The sequence below is a fragment of the Mauremys mutica genome, chromosome 2, assembly GCF_020497125.1.
Source record: "Mauremys mutica isolate MM-2020 ecotype Southern chromosome 2, ASM2049712v1, whole genome shotgun sequence".
NCBI classification, from domain to species: Eukaryota; Metazoa; Chordata; order Testudines; family Geoemydidae; genus Mauremys; species Mauremys mutica.
The window spans coordinates 73,671,767-73,693,586 of record NC_059073.1 but is presented as its reverse complement, the minus strand read 5'-3'; the positions used below and the strand labels follow the sequence as shown (position 1 = coordinate 73,693,586).

Genomic DNA, 21,820 nt, shown 5'->3' with positions numbered 1-21,820 from the left:
CTACCAACCCTCCCCAGCCGTTAACCCGGACCCTGAATCAGGGGAAGGAGCAGTTGGTAAGTGCTTTAAACATGTAAACTTTTATTCTTAATATAAAAGGAAGCTGAAGTATGTGAAAAGGAGGTCTACATATATGGGGATAGAACAGAAATCCTCCTGGGAGATCTCCACGAAGCTCTCCTGGAGGTAATCGAAAAGCCTCCGCAGGAGGCTCCTGGGGAGAGCTGCCTTATTGGGTGCTCCGTGGTAGCACACTTTTCCGCGCCAGGCTTTCGTGAGGTACTCAGGGAGCATTGCCTCCCCGAGCACGGCTGCATAGGGCCCTGGTTTGTGCTGGCTTTCACGCAGCATGCGCTCTCTATCTCCTTCAGTGACCCTCCTCAGGGCGATCTCGCTCGGCGACTCCTGCATCTAATTAGGGGAATTACTGTAATGTTACGCCTGGTCCAAAGTATTTTTAAAAAATCTCCAGACAGACGGCATAGCAGAGACTCAGCACGCTGCTGCGTGACAAGCGTAATGGAAAGCCAAAGAATCAAATGGACGCTCATGGAGGGAGGGGGGACTGAGGACGCAAGGTATCCCACAGTTCCTGCAGTCTCCAAAAAGCATTTGCATTCTTGGCTGATGTCCCAATACCTGTACGGTCAAACACATTGTCCGCGGCGGTTCAGGGCATAGCTCATCAATGTAACCCCCTCCCCCACCCCCAGAAGGAAAAGGAAAAAAAATCGTCTCTTGACTCTTTTAAATGTCACCCTATGTGTACTGAATGCTGCTGGTAGACGCGATGCTGCGGCACTGTACTATAGCAACCTCCCCCCCCCGCCCCTTATGGGAGGCTGACGGTGCAATATAACTGGTATCCACCGTCATCATCATCAGCCTTGCTGTAGATGGTGTAGTGCAATACGACTGGTACCCGTCCTCATCATCAGCCCATAAGTAGACGGCCTGCTAACCGTCTTCATCATAGCAACAGGGGGCTGAGCTCCATCAGCCCCCGCCCTTCATGTGTAAAGAAAAGATTCTGTACTGCCTGGACTGTCATAGCAGCAGGATGCTGTTTTCCTCTCCCACACACTGCTTAATGTCCTGTCTGGACAATCATAGCAGCTGGAGGCTGCCTTCCCCTTTTTTCATTTCAGTAACAAGTCACTGTTTCTTATTCCTGCATTCTGTATTACTTCAGCACACAAATCAGGGGACACTGCAACGGTAGCCCGGGAAGGCTGGGGGAGGAGGGAAGCAACAGGTGGGGTTGTTGCAGGAGCACCCTCTTTGAATGCCATGCAGCTCATCATTCCTGAATAATCTGACACGGAGCGGCTGTGCTCTCTGGTTCTCTGAAACACTGGATCTCTACTACACTAGCCCCATATTCTATGCAGGAATTATTCTATTTTTAGATACCATAAAGGAGGGATTGACTCGGGGAGTCATTCCCAGTTTTGTCTTTTGCATCCCCGGCTGATCTCGGCCAGGGGCACATATGACAGCAGCAGAAGGTATAATGCAATACGACTGGTAACCATCATCACCTTGCCAATTTACAATGGCATGGTAGATGGTACAGTATGGCTGATAACTATCTCTACTGTCATGCAAAAGCAAACGAATGCTGCTGTGTAGCGCTGCTGAATCGCCTCTGTCCGCAGCATCTAGTACACATACGGTGACAGTGACAAAAGGCAAAACATGCTCCATGGCTGCCACGCTATGGCGTATGCCAGGGCAATCCAGGGAAAACGGGCTCGAAATGATTGTCTGGCGTTGCTTTCCCAGAGGAAGGAATGACTGACTACATTTACCCAGAACCACCCGCGACAATGAAATTTGCACCATCAGGCACTGGGATCTCAACCCAGAAGTGCAAGGGTCGGGGGACACTGCGATGGGGTAGAACAGGGGCAGAGTTTATGCTTTCAGGATTGCCTGCTGCAGGAGTGCGGATGAGATAGGTGCTGTGCATGGTGTTGTTCACAGACACAGACTAGACTGTGTTCATTGTTCGCAAAAATGTATCTTTGCAAGGAATTCACTCCCTTTCTCCCATCACACAGCTTCGACTGTCTCCAGACCTGCCACAGCATCCCCCTCACAGACGCTGGCAAAGATTAGGCGGTGAAAGAAAAAGACACGGGACGAGATGATTGCTGAAGTTATGGGCTGCTCCCGAGCCGAGGCGGACCAGCAGAGCCAGTGGAGGGAGACCCTCTCTCTGTACCAGCGCTCACACAACGAACGGGAGGAGAGGTGGCGTGAGGAAGACAAGCAGGCGACTCAAACGCTGCTTGGACTAATGAGGGAGCAAACGGACACGCTCCGGCGCCTTGTGGATGTTCTGTAGGACCGCAGCCAGGAGGACAGAGCCCCCCCGCAGTGTATCTGCAACCGCCCTCCCCCGCCACAAAGTCCCATACCTCCCGTCACCCAAAGTAACGAGAAGGAGTGGCGCCAGGGGCCGTGAAAACTGTCACTGCACCCCAGCAGAGTGCTCAAGTACCCAGAAGCTCTCATACCCTAATTTTTGAGAATTCCTTCCCTTCCTGACTCACCCAGGCCCCAATCCCAGTTTCATCCCCTGACTGTCTGGTTAATTATTAAAAATACTTTGCTGTTAATTACTGTTTCCGTCATGCTTTTTTACACAATGCTGTGTTTGAAGGGGTGGGTGGGTGGGGAAGGGGGTAGGGTATTGCATAGGACAGTCACCTTTAGCAGGGTACAGAGACGGGGGCAGGATCAGCAGCAGGTCACACACACAGTGCAGTAAGTAGGCACCCTGGTCGGTATGGGAGGTGGTTTGCAGGTTCTGTGGGGGGGGGGGGGGGTATGTGACTTTGTAGCGGGGGAGGGGGGTTACAGATCTCATGCAACAGTCCCTGTCCTGGACCACAGAGTCACGCAGCAGAGGAATCTGTATCCATCCTCCCCTGCCGCAAGGCCACATAGCCCCCGCACACAGAGTCCCAAAAAGGAGGGATGGCAGGCTCCGTTGAAACAACCAGTCCGGCACTGCGGACTGCTCTGGGAGCAGGAGCCTGTCATTCCTCGAGTTTAGAGGCGGTCTTTACATCACCGCACACCCTACCCAGCACAGTCTGCGTCCCAGTTTCAACCCTTTAACGCAAAGGCATCAATAAAGAAACCTTTGTAAAGTCACAGTGGAACATGTGTTTTATTTTTAAACGTGTGTTGGAAGTGGGGGAAGCGGGGTGGACGGGGTATGTAACTGCAGATGCTAGTCAACAGTAACTTGGTAAAGAAACAGGGGCAGGTTCAGCTTCTCTGTAAAAACTGAACAGTCACAGGTCACACTGCTCGCTGGTACTTGAAGAGTTCCTTGTCGCTGTGCAAGGCGCCTGCACAGAGCTTCACGAGCCAGGGCATTAGCGGGTAGGCTGGGTCCCCGAGGATCATTATAGGCATCTGCACATCCCCAAGACTTATTTTGTGTTCTGGGAAGGAACTACCTTCCTGCAGGTGTCTAAACAGACCAGAGTTCCTGAAAACACGCGCGTCATGAACCTTGTCCGGCCACCCGACGTTGATGTTGGTAAAACGTCCCCCATGGTCCACCAGTGCTCGCAGCACCATTGAAAAGTAGCCCGATTTCTCAGCAGCTGACTGTGGAAAAGGTGGACGATAAGGTGCGAGGAGTTGACAACGGCCATAACTGCAGCGGGCTCCGTGCTCACAGTGCTGTGGCGCCCGCGCTGTCACTGAGCAGAAAAGTGCACGAACAGATTGCCTGCAGGCGCTTTCGGGGAGGGAGGGAGGGCGTGATTGATGGTTCAATGATGACAGTTACCCAAAACCACCCTCGACACATTTTTCCCCCAGCATGCATTGGGGGGAAATCCCAGAATTCCAATGGGCAGCAGGGAGTGCAGGAACTGTGGGATAGCTTCCCACAGTGCACCGCTTCCAAATTCGACGCTGGCCCCGTTACTGTGGACTCAGACAGTCGAATTAGTGTATTTAGTGTGGATACACAAATTCGACTTCATAAGGTCGATTCCACAAATTCGACTTAAGTTGATTCGAAATAGTCTTGTAGTGTAGACATACCCTGAGTAGACTTTCTTTACCAAATAGCCCATCAAAAGTATTGCAGCCTAGAGAAACCATCCTCCTTATTGGACTACTGTCCACTTCTCTAGTCAGTACAGCATCAATAAAAAGAGAGAGAGAGAGAGAGAGAGAGAGAAATAGTCCCATTATTGTCTCGAGTGCAGAGAATGGTTACAAATGGCTGGCCAGAAAGGGTAAGCACAGAGCTCCCACCTTATTGTTCCCAAAAGCAGTCTTTAAGTGTCCAGGATGGGTGCTTATTATTACAGAACCAGGTGATCCTACATCCAATAAATAGACCAGTGGTGCTAAAGTTGGTACATGCAGCACATCCTGGCATTGTATGTATGAAAGGGCTCTCACAAAGTTGTGTGTGGTGTCCGGGAATGCTTCAGAAATGCAAGACTATTATGTGACAGCGTGTAGCTTGCCAATCCAGCCACCATGCTCTACTGAAAGTTCCTTTGTACCCAGGGGAATGGCCTTAACAACCCTGGGTGAGACTTCATGTAGACTATGCTGGTCCATTTATGGGGGAATTTTTTTAAGTAATTGACATGTCTTCAAAATGGATTGAGGAAGGTATAATGCTCTCTTCTACACAAGGCTACAACTGATAACCGTTGACATACTTTTTCTATTGTTGGATTGCCTTAGACAGTAGTACCCAGTTCGCTGGTGCTGTATTTCAGGAATATCAGAAGCAAATCATAAAAGAGGGAATGAAGACGATGACACATGGAAGCATGGAAAACAAGCTGGCCAGGCTTCTTTTCCAGTATCACATGACACCATAAACCACAACAGGAAAGCCGCCTACATAACTCTTAATGGGAAGAAAACTAAAAACACATCTGGACTCACTATATTCTGAATATGTTGCTAAGGTGGAGGAAAAGCAGGCAGCACACAAGTTATATTATGATGTATGAGCATCAGAAAGAACATTAGGTGTAGGTAATGCAGTACGTGTTCTTAAATTTTCCCAGTGTCCCTCACTGGTTATCAAATTGTATTGTAGCACAAGTTACCTGTAGAGAATTCTCATGAGGATGTTGAGGTATCAGGTGTTAAGGACTCATTAGACTACCCAACTGCTACAACCAGATATAGTGAGATTGCTGAGGACACTGTATCAACCACTACAGCAGACTTGGAAGATAAGCCTCCGGAGACAGTTATATTATCAGAAAGCCCTTCTGCACCAAGGACCAAAGGACCAAAGTTGTTTCCACTGTACCATTCCAGGAGATCTCCTAAATCTGGAGACAGTGTGGACTTGTAGCAGTAAGGCAATTATTCTAGAGAGCAAAATAAGCCCTTGTAATTGCCGGACGATTAGGGTAGGCTACCCCAACTTCTTAATTAGGATGTTTTGTTTTGTTGGTACAATGTTAATGTTTTTAGTTTATTATTACTAATATTTTAAAAGGGGTGGAGAGTAATGTTGTAGGTATTTTTGTTATGCTTATTGCCAACTGGTTGCCAATGTGATAATAGCTATTTGCTGTTAGAAGCCCTAAGACTGTACTGAACATGCTTCAGCGTGTTGAGTGAGGGGAAAGATGTAAGGCTGTTTTTCCAAGATGGAGGCCAATGAGTTGCCAGTATGAACCTGTACGAGAATTAATTATCTCCTTTTTCCCATTCTAATCTGTTTTGGGTCTCCATATACTTCAGGAATCTACTACTTTAAATCATAGCTCATAGTAATATATAAATAGACAGGCAGTATGGTCCAGTGAATAAGACACTGAGCCCTGGTCTACACACAGCCCCGGGGTCGAACTAGGGTACGCGAATTCAGCTACGTGAATAACGTAGCTGAATTCGAACTACCCTAGTTCGAATGACTTACCCGTCCAGACGCCGCGGAAGCGAACTCCGCGGCTCCAAGGTCGACTCCGCCAACTCCTCCTGCCGCGGTGGAGTACCGGAGTCGACCGCGGCGCTTCCGGAGTTCGAACTATCGCGTCTAGATCAGACGCGATAGTTCGAACTCCGAGAAGTCGAACTCGCCGCGTCGACCCGCGCGGTAAGTATAAACGTACCCTAAGATGGGAATAAAAGAACTGGGTTCTGCCACTGATTTACTGTGTGACCTGGGCCAGTTCACTTTACCTCTGAGCTTCAGTTTTCTCATTTGTAAAACAGGTATAATTATCCTTTACCTGCCTTTGTAAAGCAGTTTGAAATCTCCTGATGAATAATGCTATGTGAGCACTAAGTTTTATTATTCTACAATTGGTAAAATATTGTTCATTGGTCAATAGGAGTTTATGGACTGCAGATTTACTCCATTTTCATACATTGCATGACCCAGCTCTTCAGTAGCTGCATTCTTCAGGGGTAAAATCCTCTCACGTATTGAGAGGTCAGGAATAGACAATAGGAGATCTTTTGCTGCGCTCATGTACAGATGGTTGCGAAGAAGAGAGGTCAGAGCTGTAATGTTTTCTCTCTAGGTAATTATACACATCCATCATGATAGGATCAGAGCTCTCTCTTGCAGCATATACACACAGGGGGTTTTGTGGGTGGGTGTGAACAGTGAAAGGGGCATGATCAGTGAGTAAACCTCTTGCACAGATCCAATGGCAGACAAACCATGTGGTAGGGTGGGGGCTGTAAGCCAACTGGAGAAGCAATTGCAGCCTGTCCTCATAGGTGTTTGTGCATCTGAGCTGGGAAGATTTCATCCCTCTAGCTCCCATGTAGTATGCCTGAGCCAAACTTGTTTATTTGGCCTTTACAGCAGGGACCAGGGTTTCCCCTACCAGGGGCGGCTCTAGCAATTGCGCGTTGGGGTCTAGAGCCGGCCCTGTCCCCTACAATTAGAAATAGTTCACTATCAACAGTCATCATACGGTAATGCAATTTGTACCTATGTTTGACACTAAATCCTCTTTTTGAATGAGCATGTGTATTTGTGTAACACCGACAGATCCTGGTCATCAGTGGGTGGAATCGAACCTAGGGCCTCTGACGCTTAATACTTCAGATACATGGCTATTAGCTAAGGCTGTAGCAGACTCATTAATCTCTAAGTGGTCTCGGTGCCACTAGAGCACCACACCCAAGAGATGTGTGGGTTACATACTTCCCTTAGCTGAGAAAGCAAGTCCCAAGCTTCAGAGACTTCCCAGTTGAAATCCCGGATGAGCCCCCACTTGCAACACTGACAGACCCTGGTCATTTTCGTGCGGGATCGGACCTGGGACCCCTGAAGCTTAGTGCATGAGCCTCTACTGCATGAGCTAAAAGCCACATGGCTGTTAGCTAAGGCTGTAGCAGACTCATTAATCTCTAAGTGGTGATACTAGAGGGGACGGAACACCACACTCAGAAGGCGTGTGGGTTACATTTGCTCCCAGATGGATATCTACATATCCAGTTGATATTAAGGCTCTAGCTATATAATACATGCATATTTTCACTCAAGGCATGAAAACAGCATTTTCTCTCTTTGTGGCAAAAGACCATTCCTTTGCCATCCATTTTCTACAGTGTGCATCTGAATTTTTTCTTCTTAAATATCATGTTCTAAATTTCATTGAACCCTATCATCCAGCTGATTCTGAACCACATCACCCTGTTATTCTTTTCTATATCATATTTTTATTTGCAACACTGTTGTCTTAGCCCTTGAGAGGATGCCCTACTGAGAAAACAAATTTGTTGTATAAAAGGGAAAAGCTGGAAAAGAAGAGACAAATGAGAAGATGAAGTTTTCATATGAACACTCTCAATCAATTTAAACTGTAATCCCCCCTCATCTGTTTTTGTTTGCTGAAGATCTCATTAAACTATGTATCAATGTGTTTCTTTAATGATGAAATACTATTTAATTTTCTCTTTTCCTTCAACAGAGGTTTATCTATTATCTAACATATTCCTGTTAAAAATAAATAATGTCTTTCTACAAAAGGAAAACAAATTTGCAAATCTGTCTATGTCATATTTCAAATAACTGTAAAACCCCTGGAGACAGGGAACTCCAGATATTTGCAGTTAACTTAATATTTGAGTTTCAGTTGTTTCAAAATCTATAAAAACATGAGTGTAAGACAGGCTGGTGGAATTCCACCACCACAGGTCTGAACAAAAGATCCACATATATAGTACAGTGAAAAAGCCACCTCTCATGAGACATGTTTTATTAACAGAAAATTAATTCTGGCCTTCCCCCAGGCTTGAATGCTCACAGGGCTCCAATTCAGCATGGTTTCCCATTAAACCTTAAGCTCAGGCCTACATTTTTAAGCATGCAGTTGTCCCACTGACATGACTTATGTGTTCAAAGTTAGGCACGTACTGAACTGGGGGCAGGGCTCCTTCCCTTCCCTCAGGAGCTACCTATCTGTCTCAGAAACTTCCTCTGCAGGGGGATGCTTCCATCTCTCTTGTAGTCAGGGTGCAGTAAGGAGCCACACTTAACACAAAGAATCAGCAATAATTAACATGCAGCTAGTTGGAAAATGTATTTGTGAACACGTTTCCTAAATCTTGAATGTGGCCATGTTCATACCCTTCACTCTTTGTCAAATTGCCCTTCCTTTGGTAAAAATGAACAGAAGATGGTGATGAGAGAGGAAATTACGTCACTTTCTTCCTTTGATTGGGGAAGCAGGCCCCTCAGTGGAATGACTCATGGAGCCCCTCCTCAACCTGCAGACATTCTGCAACTGTATGTGGGACTCCTGGGGAGAATGATGTGCAATTCTCCCTGGCTATATCTCCAAACAATGTGGAGCTACTCTCCTAGCCCCTCCCCTTCCATAGACTACAGCCCTGCAGAGTGCCCTCCATTGGGTCCTTGGACGGAGGGAGAGAGAGAGAGTGGGACTACATGACAAAGGTGGCTACCTCCCACTACCACACATGAGAAGTGAGATAGTGTCATGGAGGTCTAAGCAATGGCCTACCCTGGAAAGGAATCAAGGGTCATTTCCCCACCTTACAATAACATGACTAAGAGGTTGCCCAAAGCCACAGTACCAACTAGAACCAGGTCTCTAACAATCAGATGGCAGATCCAAATCTTATACATTCAGCCACAGTGACTCTCAGAATACCAACTCAATATGCTTGGCTGTCATGTACTCTCTGCTTTAATCAGTGTACACCAAATTCCCAAAGGTAGGAATAAACTCCATGATTCTTGAGCTCCAACATTCTACTGCAATCTAGCAAATAGTTGTGTAACCCACTGGCAAAGTCTGTGATTACCACACAACATAGTGGCTGGCTTCCATAAAGGATACCAGTTAGTCTGTTAGCGCAGGTACTACAGGTCTGTACTGGGAATCTGAAGGTCCACAGTTCAAACTATGTTGATGAGCTACGATACTTATGATTGTGCATGATGGAATCCGTTTTTCCCATTTAAAAAAAAAAGGCAACTCTGTTACTGTGTGAGGTTATAATGGAGAGGCAGCATCTTCTCCAAAGTGAAAGCTGATTTCAATTTCCTCCTTGTATTGTAAAAAGATAAAAAAGAAAGCCCTTGTTCTTCAGATATTTAGCACTTTGCTAGCATTAGTTCTGATCATATTGGAGTAAGCAGTATAAAGAATCAAAAGTCTCCAGAACTGTTCCTTTTCAAAATTTCTGAAGTGTCTAATATGTTTCTTTATATCTTTTTATCAGAATCATATTCTATCACATCATTCTAAACATAGGTACTGGCTAACTGCTGGTAGCTTCACCGTTGTTTTTAAATCTAAGTACAGATCTTAAGTGTCATGGCAATAAATGCTATACAGATGCAGAGAGATTAGCTTGGATATTGACAGTGACCTTTGTAACAAGGGAAGGAATGGTAAAACAAGTTGCCATTATTTGAAAAGCAGACATGATTCTCCACCATTGAAGTTGATGGAGAAAGAAAAAGCTGATGGAAATGTACCCTACATAGCTACCAACAAATTTCCTGATCTAAAGCGCATTGAAATCAATTAAAAGACTTCCACTGACTTCAGTGATAAGGCCCTCAATGGCTAAAATATAGATTTTGGAGAGAAATATTGCTTTTTCACCTATAGACCTACTACCAAACACTGATACAGTGCTATCATAGAATCATAGAAATGTAGGGCCAGAAGGGACCTTGAGTAATCATCAAGTCCAGCTCCCTGCACTGTGGCAGGACAAAGTAAACCTAATTGATTGGTATTTGTCCAACTTGTTTTTAAAAGCTTCCAATCATGGGAACTCTATGAACCTCCTTTGGAATCCTATTCCAGAACTTAACTATCCTTACCAATACAAAATTTTTCCTAATATCTAACTTAAATCTCCCTTCTTGCAGATTAAGCCCATTCTATATCCTTTTGGCCTCTTTTTGAAAGCAATTGTAAAGAAGATTTCATAAATAACTGTGCAATGACAGCCAGATTTGGAGGCTGACTGAAAACTATGCAGGGAAACAGCAAATCTATTCCATTTAACAAAATCTGGGTGCATATTATGATATAACTTGGGAGGAGAAAGATGGCATCTGTAGAAGAATGGAAATTTCTTGGTGTGCTGTCATATTTTCTCTAAACATACTCACAGTACATAGTTCCATTTTAATTCTCCTCCCCCTGCCTTTCAGCAAAAGGTGGATTCTGGTTATCAATTCTCCGTAGGACAGTTTTGAATGAGTTTGGTATTTCAGGTTTCAGAGTGGTAGCCATGTTAGTCTGTATCAGTAAAAACAATGAGGAGTCCTTGTCGTACCTTAGAGACTAACAAATTTATTTGGGCATAATCTTTCGTGTGCTAGAACAGGGGTCAGCAACCTTTGGCATGCGGCTCGCCAGGGTAAGCACCCTGGCAGGCTGGGCCAGTTTGTTTACCTGCCACATTGGCAGTTCGGCGGACCGTGGCCCCCACTGGCCGCGGTTCACTGTCCCAGGCCAATGGTGGTGGCGGGAAGCCGCGGACAGCACATCCCTCGCCCGCGCCGCTTCCCGCCGAAGTCAGAATACTATAAATGTAAAGCCATCTTCAATGGCCCAAAAATGAAAGCTTTTCAAATGAAGCTGCCTTGAAATGCAGATTGTATATTACTACTCAATTTCAGGTACATGTATTCATGATTACTTCTGGAAAAACAGTATCTCATAAAAACTTGAACATAGTTATCGAATTTAAAAAAAAAGCAGATTAGACATCAGTCTCACTTAACCACATTTCAAAAACATTTAAACAAAAACTAACCATTAGAAACAAAGGAAAGAGTGATAAAGATATGCTGTAAGCCTGTCTGCTCTAAAAACACTCACTGAAATATCATCTCTGATCTTTCACATACTATTGGTTGTATCAAGTAGTAAAAACCTTTACTGTAAGAAACTTTCAAAGAAAAAAAAAAAGGTAAAATAAATTTTAAGCTATTTGTCACAGAGAATCTGAACTTTGGAGCTCTCAATTTCCTTTAACAAAACATTTTGTACTTGGTCATAATTATGATTTGTCATACCATGAAAGATCCAGCTAAGTCTAATTAAACTAGCTGAAGGCACATTCACTTTAGTTACCCTGAAATACATCTAAGTTTAATGTAGAAGAGATAATGACAAAACAAACCTGCTGTTTTAGAGCTGCAATGGTCTCGTCAACTTCGGCAGCAAAATGGCTGAAATCTTGAGCAAATCCACTGGATACTATGTCAGTTAGATGCGTTGCACTGGCTGCCTTTCTATGCCTGTGCAAATCTCCCTGGTGTCTGAAATACAAGTTAAATTTACCACCAGAAAATGGAAAATAACAATCTGAAGAAAAGGTTTCACATGGGAATTATAGGATTTATGCTGAAAATTAACAGAACTTTGGAAAAAAATAATCTGAAATGACATTGTGCTTTTGATATTTTATCTCACGAGTTGAAAACTTTTTTGAAGTATAAAATGAACGTCATGTTACATTACAGATGCATTGCTACGTTAGTCAGACCTCAAAAGTATTTTTCTGAAAAGCTCCCTCCACACCAAGAACCCCTTGACAAATGAAATGTCAGACATTATGCAATGCATAGGTGGGAAAGGTGCTATCTGTATTATGTATTCATGACAAGAACTATGTTAAGAAAGTAATAAGCATAGCTGTCAAAAAAATCACACCTCTAAAGCAAGACAAGTGTAAAGTAAGCCAATCCTACTGAACACAATGAGAACAACAACAAAAATGGTTTAAGTTAGGGCTTCTCTTCACTCCCATGCTAAATCGCCACTGCTGCCATTGATGTAGCGGTGCCAATTTAGCACTCTGGTAAAGACACGTTACAAAGAGCTTGGCTTGTTTAGCCTAACCAAAAGAAGGCTGAGGGGAGATATGATTGTGCTCTATAAATACATCAGAGGGATAAATACCAGGGAGGGAGAGGAAGTATTTAAGCTCAGTACCAATGTGGAAACAAGAACAAATGGATATAAACTGGCCATCAGGAAGTTTAGACTTGAAATTAGAAGATTTCTAACCATCAGAGGAGTGAAGTTCTGGAACAGTCTGCCAAGGGGAGTAGTGGAGGCAAAAGACGTATCTGGCTTCAAGACTAAGCTTGATAAGTTTATGGAGGGGGTGGTTTGATGGGATAGTCTAATTTTGGCAATTAATTGATCTTTGACTATTAGAGGTAAATATGCCCAATGGCTTGTGATGGGATGTTAGATGGGGTGGGATCTGAGTTACCACAGAGAATTTTTTCCTGGGTGTCTGGCTGGTGAGTCTTGCCCATATGCTCAGGGCTTAGCTGATTGCCATATTTGGGGTCGGGAAGGAATTTTCCCCCAGGGCAGATTGGCAGAGGCCCTGGGTTTTTTTTGCCTTCCTCTGTAGCATGGGGTCTGGGTCACTTGCTGGAGGATTCTCTGCACCTTGAAGTCTTTAAACCATGATTTGAGTACTTCAATGGCTCAGATATAGGTTAGGAGTTTGTTACAGGAGTGGATGGGTGAGATTCTGTGGCGTGCATTGTGCAGGAGGTCAGACTAGATGATCATAATGGTCCCTTCTGACCTTATAGTCTATGATTCTATGATTGATGGGAGAGCGCTTGCCCATCGACTTAATTACTCCATCTCAATGAGAGGCAGAAGCTATGTCAAAGGGAGAGCATCTCCCACCAACATAGTGTGGTGTAGACATCACTTTAAGTCAATATAAGTTACGTTGCTCAGGGTGGTGGTTTTTTCACACAGTAAAATGAAGTGCCATCCTTCTTTTGTTTTATTTGTATGAGCAAAAACTGTCCATCTGCTGATTCACTTTGAGCAATAGTCCAATAGTTTTCATCCAACATATAATTTGGGCTAGACATAGGCCCCTAAAATCATTACAAACAACAGGCAGGATCCTCAGCTGACATAAATCAATGTTGCTCCTTTGAAACAGTTGACTTCAGTGGAGGCAGGGTGATTTATACCAGCTAAGGGTCTAGCTTTGTATATTCATAGGCTACTACATTATAGTTCCAGTTACACATAAGGCAACTATTCTAGAAAAGCACTTGACAAAAGTCAATAGCTGTCTTAAAAAGGTATGGAATATTTTTATACTGAGTGTGAGCTATGTGACTCCATACTGGGTATCTAAAACAGAGGATCTGTGTGAGAGGAAATACTATCATATGAAAGGAGATAAATAGCAGGATTCAGTCGTAAGACTGATTCTGTTAATTTTATAAAATATGGGAGTGACCTGAAATTCATCACGATGAAAAAAAAAACTCTGTGGAAGTTATTGAAAATGACAAACAGAAAAGTGGGGACAGTGAACTCTAACAAAACATCAATAGCATTCAAAATTACTTGGCAAACTTAGGAGAATGGAGAGTTACTGATGGTTGCCTAAGCAATTCAATGTAGAAAAACTGTTGGTATTGTAATGAGGCTATTGAAAGAAACATGAAACTGATGCACCCTCAAGAATCACAGACATTGCAAAATACTCCTGAAGTAAGGATAGGTAAAAGTCCATGCTTAGGAGAGAAAGCATAAACTAATATACCAGGATGTATAAAAACAAAAGCAATGAATTAATTTAGCTATTGGAGAAAATTACCAGTGTATGAGAGACTGGTGAGGCTATATTCAGAAAACTTGTAGACAGTTTATGAAAGAGAAGTCTAGAAATGGAGAACATGCAAAAGAAGGGAAACTATAATGAACTGAAAATTTTGGGTGTTTCACTGAATTATTTTTAAACAAAAATTTAAGAAGTCTATGGATTAAATTCTGCTACCAGTTACAGCAGTGCAACCCTAATGAGAATACAATTTGGCTGGTGGCCTGTGTTTTCTGAAAAATGAAGGAATTGAGAGGGGATCTCAGGGACTTCTGAGGACAGAAATGATAGATGTTATATATCACTGTCACAGGGTGACTGGCCCCTTTAAGAGGGAGCAGGGCCCAGTGCTCCTGTGACTGATTACCTGCTACTCACCTGGGCTTCAGAGAAGGCACCTGGGCCTTATGAAGGGGAAGCTGCTGGTAAATAGCTGCTAAAAGAAGCTACTGAGGGGAGAGAGAGAAAAAATGAATCCAAAGTACAGTCCCTAGAAGGAGGGCTGTGAAATCCTGGACTTAAAGGAGAGTTTGCTGCCTGGGGAAGCCAGGATTTGAAGCTCACAGCCTTAAGCAAGAGGGCCATGAAACCCCTGAAATCAAGGGGTAAGGGACAAAAGGGTTTTTGGGGAGCCAGGCAGTGTTTACTAAATTAGAGCCCAAGAGGGGGATTATTTTATGGACCCTGGTTGTAAATAAGTTATTTTTGAAGCCTCAGAGGAAAACTGAGGCAGGGTGCCAGGCCAGACACAGGGAACTTTGGACTGGAACCTGGTGACAGTCACATTATTTGAACTAGTGTGAAATACAAACAACAAGAGGGAATTGAGATGACCCAAAGAAGGAAATTTAGGATGAAGAGCTTTACAGAGAGAACTGAGAGTGGTAGCAGTAAAGGATGAAGGCACACTTAACTGCAGGAGGTGCTGTCTTCTAGAAGAGATGTAAAACCGAGATTCTGACCATTTATGGTCATAAAAAAGCCACTGACACTTTTTGCAAAAGTAGGACTGACAGTCCCAGTATCCTGAATATTTACATTTTGCTTATGCTTATGTTGAAATTATTCCCAAAGTGTCTATTTTAAAATCAGTATTATTTCTTTATTTTAACCATATATTTACAAAACACTAAACTCCACAAATGAACATTACCTATATTAATGCAAACCCAAACATTAATTTATTTCACCATCAGCCTCCATCTCTCTATATTCAGTCAGGCATAAGTTATTGTCCTGATCATTAAACTCCACCCATTGAGAAACAAAAGTATGGAAGAAAAAAATAGCATTTCAAACACTACAAGGCAATCTCAGTGCAAGTAATCACAATTCCTCTAAACCAATACTGAATTAATTCACAAAAGGTAGTGTGTTATATCAGCTACAGATAAAAACAAGGAAAATATATTTTCCCAAACCACAAAAAATCATAATATATCAAAAACACCCCTTTCCTTGGCATCTCCCATTGGGTATTATAGTAATCAGAATGAGTCTCTTGAGGTTTGAAATTTCCACAGTGACAATGTTCAGTAGCCCTTAAATGTCAGTGTAGTACAAAATAGCTAGTAAAACACCCATGCCTATGAATGAAAACTCATAGCCATTGTCTTTGGTAAAAACTCAACATTATCTTTCGAATCAGCAAACCCCTAACATCTTTCAAAGTAACATTTTTGGTAAAAGATTTCACTATCTGATTCCCATATGATTTGACTTTGAGTTAGCAAATTTCTAAATATTTCTTTTAATATTGTTTTTCATTAGCAGGAATGATGAATTACACTCAAGAGTTTAAAATAATCTGGTTTAAGCATGTTTCTTTCCAGTTTTATCTAGCACAAGGAAAGTTCTCTCCTAATGCACACTAAATAATACAAAAACACTACCACCACAGCTAGCTCCTATACTTCATCAGTAGCTTCCAAAGCACTTTAAAGATGGTGTGATATTAAATAAGTTTAATAGCCAGGTCACTTCTTAGCTTCTAACAATACTTTATAAACACCACATTTTACTGTTTGCGGCTAACTGAATGAAAGGGAATTTTAACACAATCAGATTAAAATCAACTAACCTTTGCTATGTTCAAATCAATTTTGTGAACCACCTAAAGCAGGGGTGGGCAAACTTTTTGGGGCGAGGGCCACATCTGGGTGAGGAAATTGTATGCAGGGCTGGGGCAGGGGGGGTGGAGTGCGGGATGTGGAGGAAGGGGCTCAGGACAAGGGATTGGGGCAGAGAAGGGGTGCAGAGTGTAAGAGGGGGCTCAGGGAAGGGGGTTGGGGTACAGGAGGGGTGCGGAGTGCAGGATGGGGCTCAGGGCAGGGAGTTGGGGTGCACGGGGTGCAGGGTGCAGCAGGGAGCTCAGGGCAGGTGGTTGGAATGCACAGGAGTGCAGAAAGGGGCTCAGGGCAGGGAGTTGGGTGCAGGAGGGGTGCGAGGTACAAGCAGAGGGCTTAGGGCAGGAAGTTGGGGGGCAGGAGGGGTTTGAGCTCCAGCCCGGTGCCGCTTACCTAAAGTGGCTCCGGGGTGGCAGTGGCGCACACCAGGGCCAGGGCAGGCTCCCTGCATGCCTGCCCTGTCCCCACGCCACTCCAGGAAGTGCTGTGGCCCCTGGGTGGGGGGGGGGGCAGAGGGCTTTGCGTGCGCACATGGAGCCCTTTGCCTCCCGGCCCGGGGGCTGCTTCTGAGAGCAACGCCGGGCCCGCAGCACCACCAGGGGTAATCCCGTGGGCCGGATCCAAAGCCCTGAAGGGCCGGATCCGGCCCGCGGGCCATAGTTTGCCCATCCCTGACCTAAAGTAATTAGACTATTTTTAAATGTAAAAATGTCTTAATAATGATAGTAATAATCAAAAGCCAGCAACAGCATTAGTTTGGAATATCAGCATCTAAGTTACATCATAATTCACCTAAGTGGAAAATGACAGACACATTGTATTCAGGTATAAAGAAAACTAAAACATTCAAAAGATCTCTTTCTCACACACAATTTCTGCATATAAAAGATTAATAAACAAAGAGCCTTTGAAGACTAAGTAGTAACCAAAATCTTTCATGTACATACTTTTCATGCTCATCCCGAAGGTGGCTAGTTCATAAACACATACCTGCTTCTTGTACTGGTCTCCTCACCCCTTTTATGCTTCTCTTTGGGATAACTGTATTCAGCAGACCGTTTGCTCCTAAAGTGGTGTGACAGAGCCCCAAACTGTCCCCTTGTCCTACAGTCTGTGAACACAATAATTCATACTAGTATTATTTCTGAAATAAGATTTTCACAGAAAAAATGCACAAAAGTTGTAGTATCAAGTTGCTTTTGTGTGACTTACATAAGCTTCAATCCAGCAAAACACTTAAGCACATGCTTAACTTAAAGCATGTGCTTAAGTTCCATTGAAATCAATGGGTTTTAAACCTGTGCCTAAAATTAAACATAAGTTTAAGCACTGTGCTGAATAAGGGCCAGACACATTTGTATTTTATGCATCTACTTTTATTGTACTTTTAATCTTCAACAGTGGAAAAAACAGATGGGAAAACCTATTCCAAAGTTCAATCTTAAAGACTACTCGTATCAAGATATGCTATTGCTATATGCAACATACAGTTTTTTTTGTTTTGTTTTGTTTTATTTTTTTTGGAGTGGGAGGCTTTTATTTATTGGGTTTTCTTTTTCATAAGAAGACATTACAATTACATTGTTTTGACTTGTAAAATTATGCATCTTACTACAGAATTAACAATGTTAAGCAACATATAGCATATTATTGCATCATTCACATTTCTCTCTCTCTTTCAAAATTATTTAATCAACGTGAACATGGTGCATGTTACACACACACACACCATTCATAGTAATTCTTTTGGGGAAGCTGAGTGTTTTCTTGGTGTGTTTAGCAAGATGAAAGCCTTTTGTGCATCTATAATTAGAATGTAGCTCTCTTTTTTAGCACTCTTAGAATGCAGTACCACATATTGGATGTTTCTTATGTTATTTAAGGGGCTTCCACCTTTTATAAAGGAAGTTTGGCTCTGGTGCCCTAATTTAAACATTATTGTCTCTAATATGGATGTTAGTAAGATTTTGATTAAAATACTATCTATATTTATTAATAAGATAGCTAACAGATCAGAGATTGCAAGACCAGAAGGGACCACTGTGCTCATCTAGTCTGACCTCCAATATAGCATGGGCCGTAGAATGTCCCCAAAATAATTCCTAGTGCATAGTTTTGGAAAAACATCCAGCCTTGATTTACTTAATGTACAGTATATACAGTGATCTTGTACTCGTGCATGTATGCTATAACATTATCAAAGGCAATGTCTACACTTAAACCACTACAGAGACACAGCTGCAGCTAGCACTTCAGCGTAGACACTCACTACAGCATTGAGAGGGATTCTCCCATGGCTGTGGTTCATCTACCTCCCCAAGGGGTGGTAGCTAAGTTTATGGAAGAATTCTTGTATCTTGAATTCATCCATCGTCCTAGCACTGTTTATACCAGGGGCAAGGTTGGCATAGCTACATCTCTCAGGCATGTGGATGTTTCATACCTCCGAGAGACGTATGCTGACGTCAGTTTTCAGTGTAGACCAGCCCTAAAACCACACCACAGAAAAGAAGAACATTCCATAGAAAGGTGCTAATCGCCTACATTTTTCAGGTGGCAACATTACAGAGGCTAAAATCAATATCAACTAATTTGATTATTCAGATTGCTCAGTTTGTACATTTAATTATCTCATTGATTTTTGTGATTTTTTTCTCACTAATAATTACACACTGTGTGTATAATAGAAATGGAATATGTGCGTGTGTTTGAAGCTACTGATTGATGGGTAACTTGGGATCTTATTCTAGCCTGCAAAATACAGGCCCATAAGGAGCAAATGATTTGTAAGAAGCCCAAGATTATCTGGATCAGCTCTGTTTGAGTTAGCTGACAAACCAAACCTTAACATTGAGGAGCTGGCAGACAAAGGCTAAACTTTTCAAATGGACCTCTAAAATTGTGACTGTTATTTTGCTGGTATAACTATTGCACACTTTAAAAAAAAAAAAGTGTGCAAACAGAAATATTAGATGACCAATGCTCGAAGGGAAAAAAAACATGTATGAGCACAAGATGTGCAGGTGCAATTTTAGAAATCTCATTGAAAATTTGGCCTATAATACCAGTGTAAGAATCTATGAATTGCAACAGTCATCACCTCATTGAAGTGTCAACTCAGAAGATCCTATATTCTGAAGTCTTTCCCCAGACTGTAGGCACTGTAGCAGGGGATTTACTGTAGCATATTTCCTTGTGCTGCTAACCCTTTCTTGCTGACTACACTTGAAGAAATAATAACTATAACAAAAGTCCTTCACCTGCTGTCATCTGATCTAGTGAAACTGGTATCATCCTTGCATACACAATACTTACAATGCAAAGTGAGTTGTGTTCACCATGCCCAACCCTAGCCATCTAATAAACTATTCAGCCCTACAAGAAAAAGATTAACTTTTGAGGTTCCTCTGTTATTTTTATATCCACTTATTTTCATGAGATTTATGTAGATTTTACTGCATGACACTGCGTTTTGGGGTATCAGCTTTGATAAAGCAATGTGGAATTATTCTCACAAGCAGCCAACATTTTGAGAACAGATTTTTTAAAATATTCCATTACGCCTCTTTTTCTTGTATGAAAATATTTTGCTTTGCTTTAAATCGACAAGTGTCAGTAATTATGCTCATAATTTATCTCTCAAGACAGAAATGGCAACTGCATATGTATGCTTTTGTCTACAACGACAGTAGAAGATCCTTGGCTATCAATGTTGGTTTTGCTAAGAACATTGCTTTTTTGGCAATGAATACATAATTACCCATAATTCTTCCTTTAAAAAAATAAAACTACAAACAGAACTAAAGCCTTTAACTGCAGAATTCAGCTCATGCTATTCTGAGGTCACAACACATTGTTTTTCATGTTTTAATCAAAGAGCCAATCAAAATATATATTATAAATTTAAAATAAAAGATGAAGGCATGGTTTAGAAAACAAAAGGATAAAACATATAATGGAAAGCCTTGAAAACCAAGGAGAAAAGAATTTTGAATAAGGACTGTGACGCTCCCCAGAGGTGAGAGACACCTCACCACTAACTGCCTTTAGCATGAAACAGCTTTGTTTGTGCCTGCCGCAGTTTAGCTCCCTGAAACCAACACGAGCACTGTCTTCCAGATCTCTGCAGACCTTCCTCTCTGTAAGGAAGAGCTCTGTGTAGCTGAAAAGCTTCTCTCTCTCACCAACAGAAGTTGGTTCAATAAAATAATATTACCTCATCCACCTTGTCTGTCTAGGCTAGTAAGAGATACACACCAACATCTGTCTGCCCCTTGAAGCGTTCCCCTGAGATGCCCAGCCCTTAACCACTGGACACCCTGAGAAATTACCAGGTTAGCTGTCCCCAAGGGAGCAGTATTGACATAGCTTGATTGGTACTTCGCAGGATCAGGTCTTTATAACATTGAAATATATTTCTAGTGAGACACTGATATCTAATCAAAGATTAAGATTTAAAAGTTACTGAGTAAGGATAATGGAAACAGAAGTGGTTACATATGAAACAAAACGCATAACACACTTCTTAGAGTCTAAACTTAAGCATTAATAGGCTAAAATCCTTGTCCAAAGTAATTTCTCACCTAAAGCAGTCTCCCAGAGTCACCAGCCAACTAGACTGGGATCTAACTCTCATGAACACAAGAAGTGCTGTCTTTTTTGTTCTCACAAAGTCTCCTTTCCCAGAACTCATTGTTTTGCCCCCAGAGTCAGGTTGACCACCTGTGGTTTAGGCTCCAGTGACTTGTCTCTTGTTGACTCTATATACAAAACAGGCTTCCATTGTGTTGGCTTATATGCTTAATTTACATATTAACCTAGGCAGACAGGTGAATCTACATCTCTTTGTCTGGCAAAACATGTTTGACAACCCAGCCTCACAGACTGGGACGCAGACATATTTTCAATTCATATACGTAATTCCTTAAATATGATCAGTAAATACATCTCACAGCAATTGTGAGGGCTCAGTATGGCATATGCTTTTTATTATTAGACATTTCACACAACCCTTTCTGAATAAATCCTATGAAAGCAGCATGTCAGGCGTAATGAATTTTTCAGGCCTGATAGCAGTTGCTGTTACAGAACAGCGAACCCTTAATCAGTTGGCATTAACAGGTTCTTAGAGTCACAGGAACTTCATATGAAGATTTTTGTTTCATGAAGATATTCCTGTAAAGGGCCAAATGTCATATCCAAAAATGTTTTCATGGAGTCAAAATCCGAGAAAATAGATGTGGCGCCCTCAAAAGGGACTCTGAATTTAGCTGGCTGTATAGATGTAAATTCACCCTCCTCTCGACCTTATCTTTGGAGAATCAGATAATTTTATCTGTTTGAATGGCTACAATTATGTTTACGCTAATGACTCTCAAATATACCTCTCCTTTCTACACATGTCTCATCTGACAATTAAAATCGTAGTCTCTCTTGTTTAATAGCCCACTTAAACTCAACATGGCCAAAGCTGAGGTTTTGATTTCCCCCCTAGAATCACCTTCTTTCTCCCCTCACCATCAATATCACTGTGGCATCACAACCAGCCACCCAGGCATGTAATCTGG

The 21,820-nt window shown here is 42.5% G+C and overlaps 1 protein-coding gene across 1 annotated transcript in view; it reads right to left on the bottom strand.

Moving 5' to 3' along the window:
* Positions 1-21,820, bottom strand: part of PXDNL (peroxidasin like) — a 282,705-nt gene that overhangs the window by 8,998 nt on the left and 251,887 nt on the right. Inside the window, exons 20-21 of the mRNA XM_045004068.1 lie at positions 17,244-17,364; positions 11,653-11,791 (exon numbers count right to left, since the gene is read on the bottom strand). Of these exons, the coding sequence (XP_044860003.1) occupies positions 11,653-11,791; positions 17,244-17,364 (260 nt within the window). The remainder of the gene's footprint in view (positions 1-11,652; positions 11,792-17,243; positions 17,365-21,820) is intronic.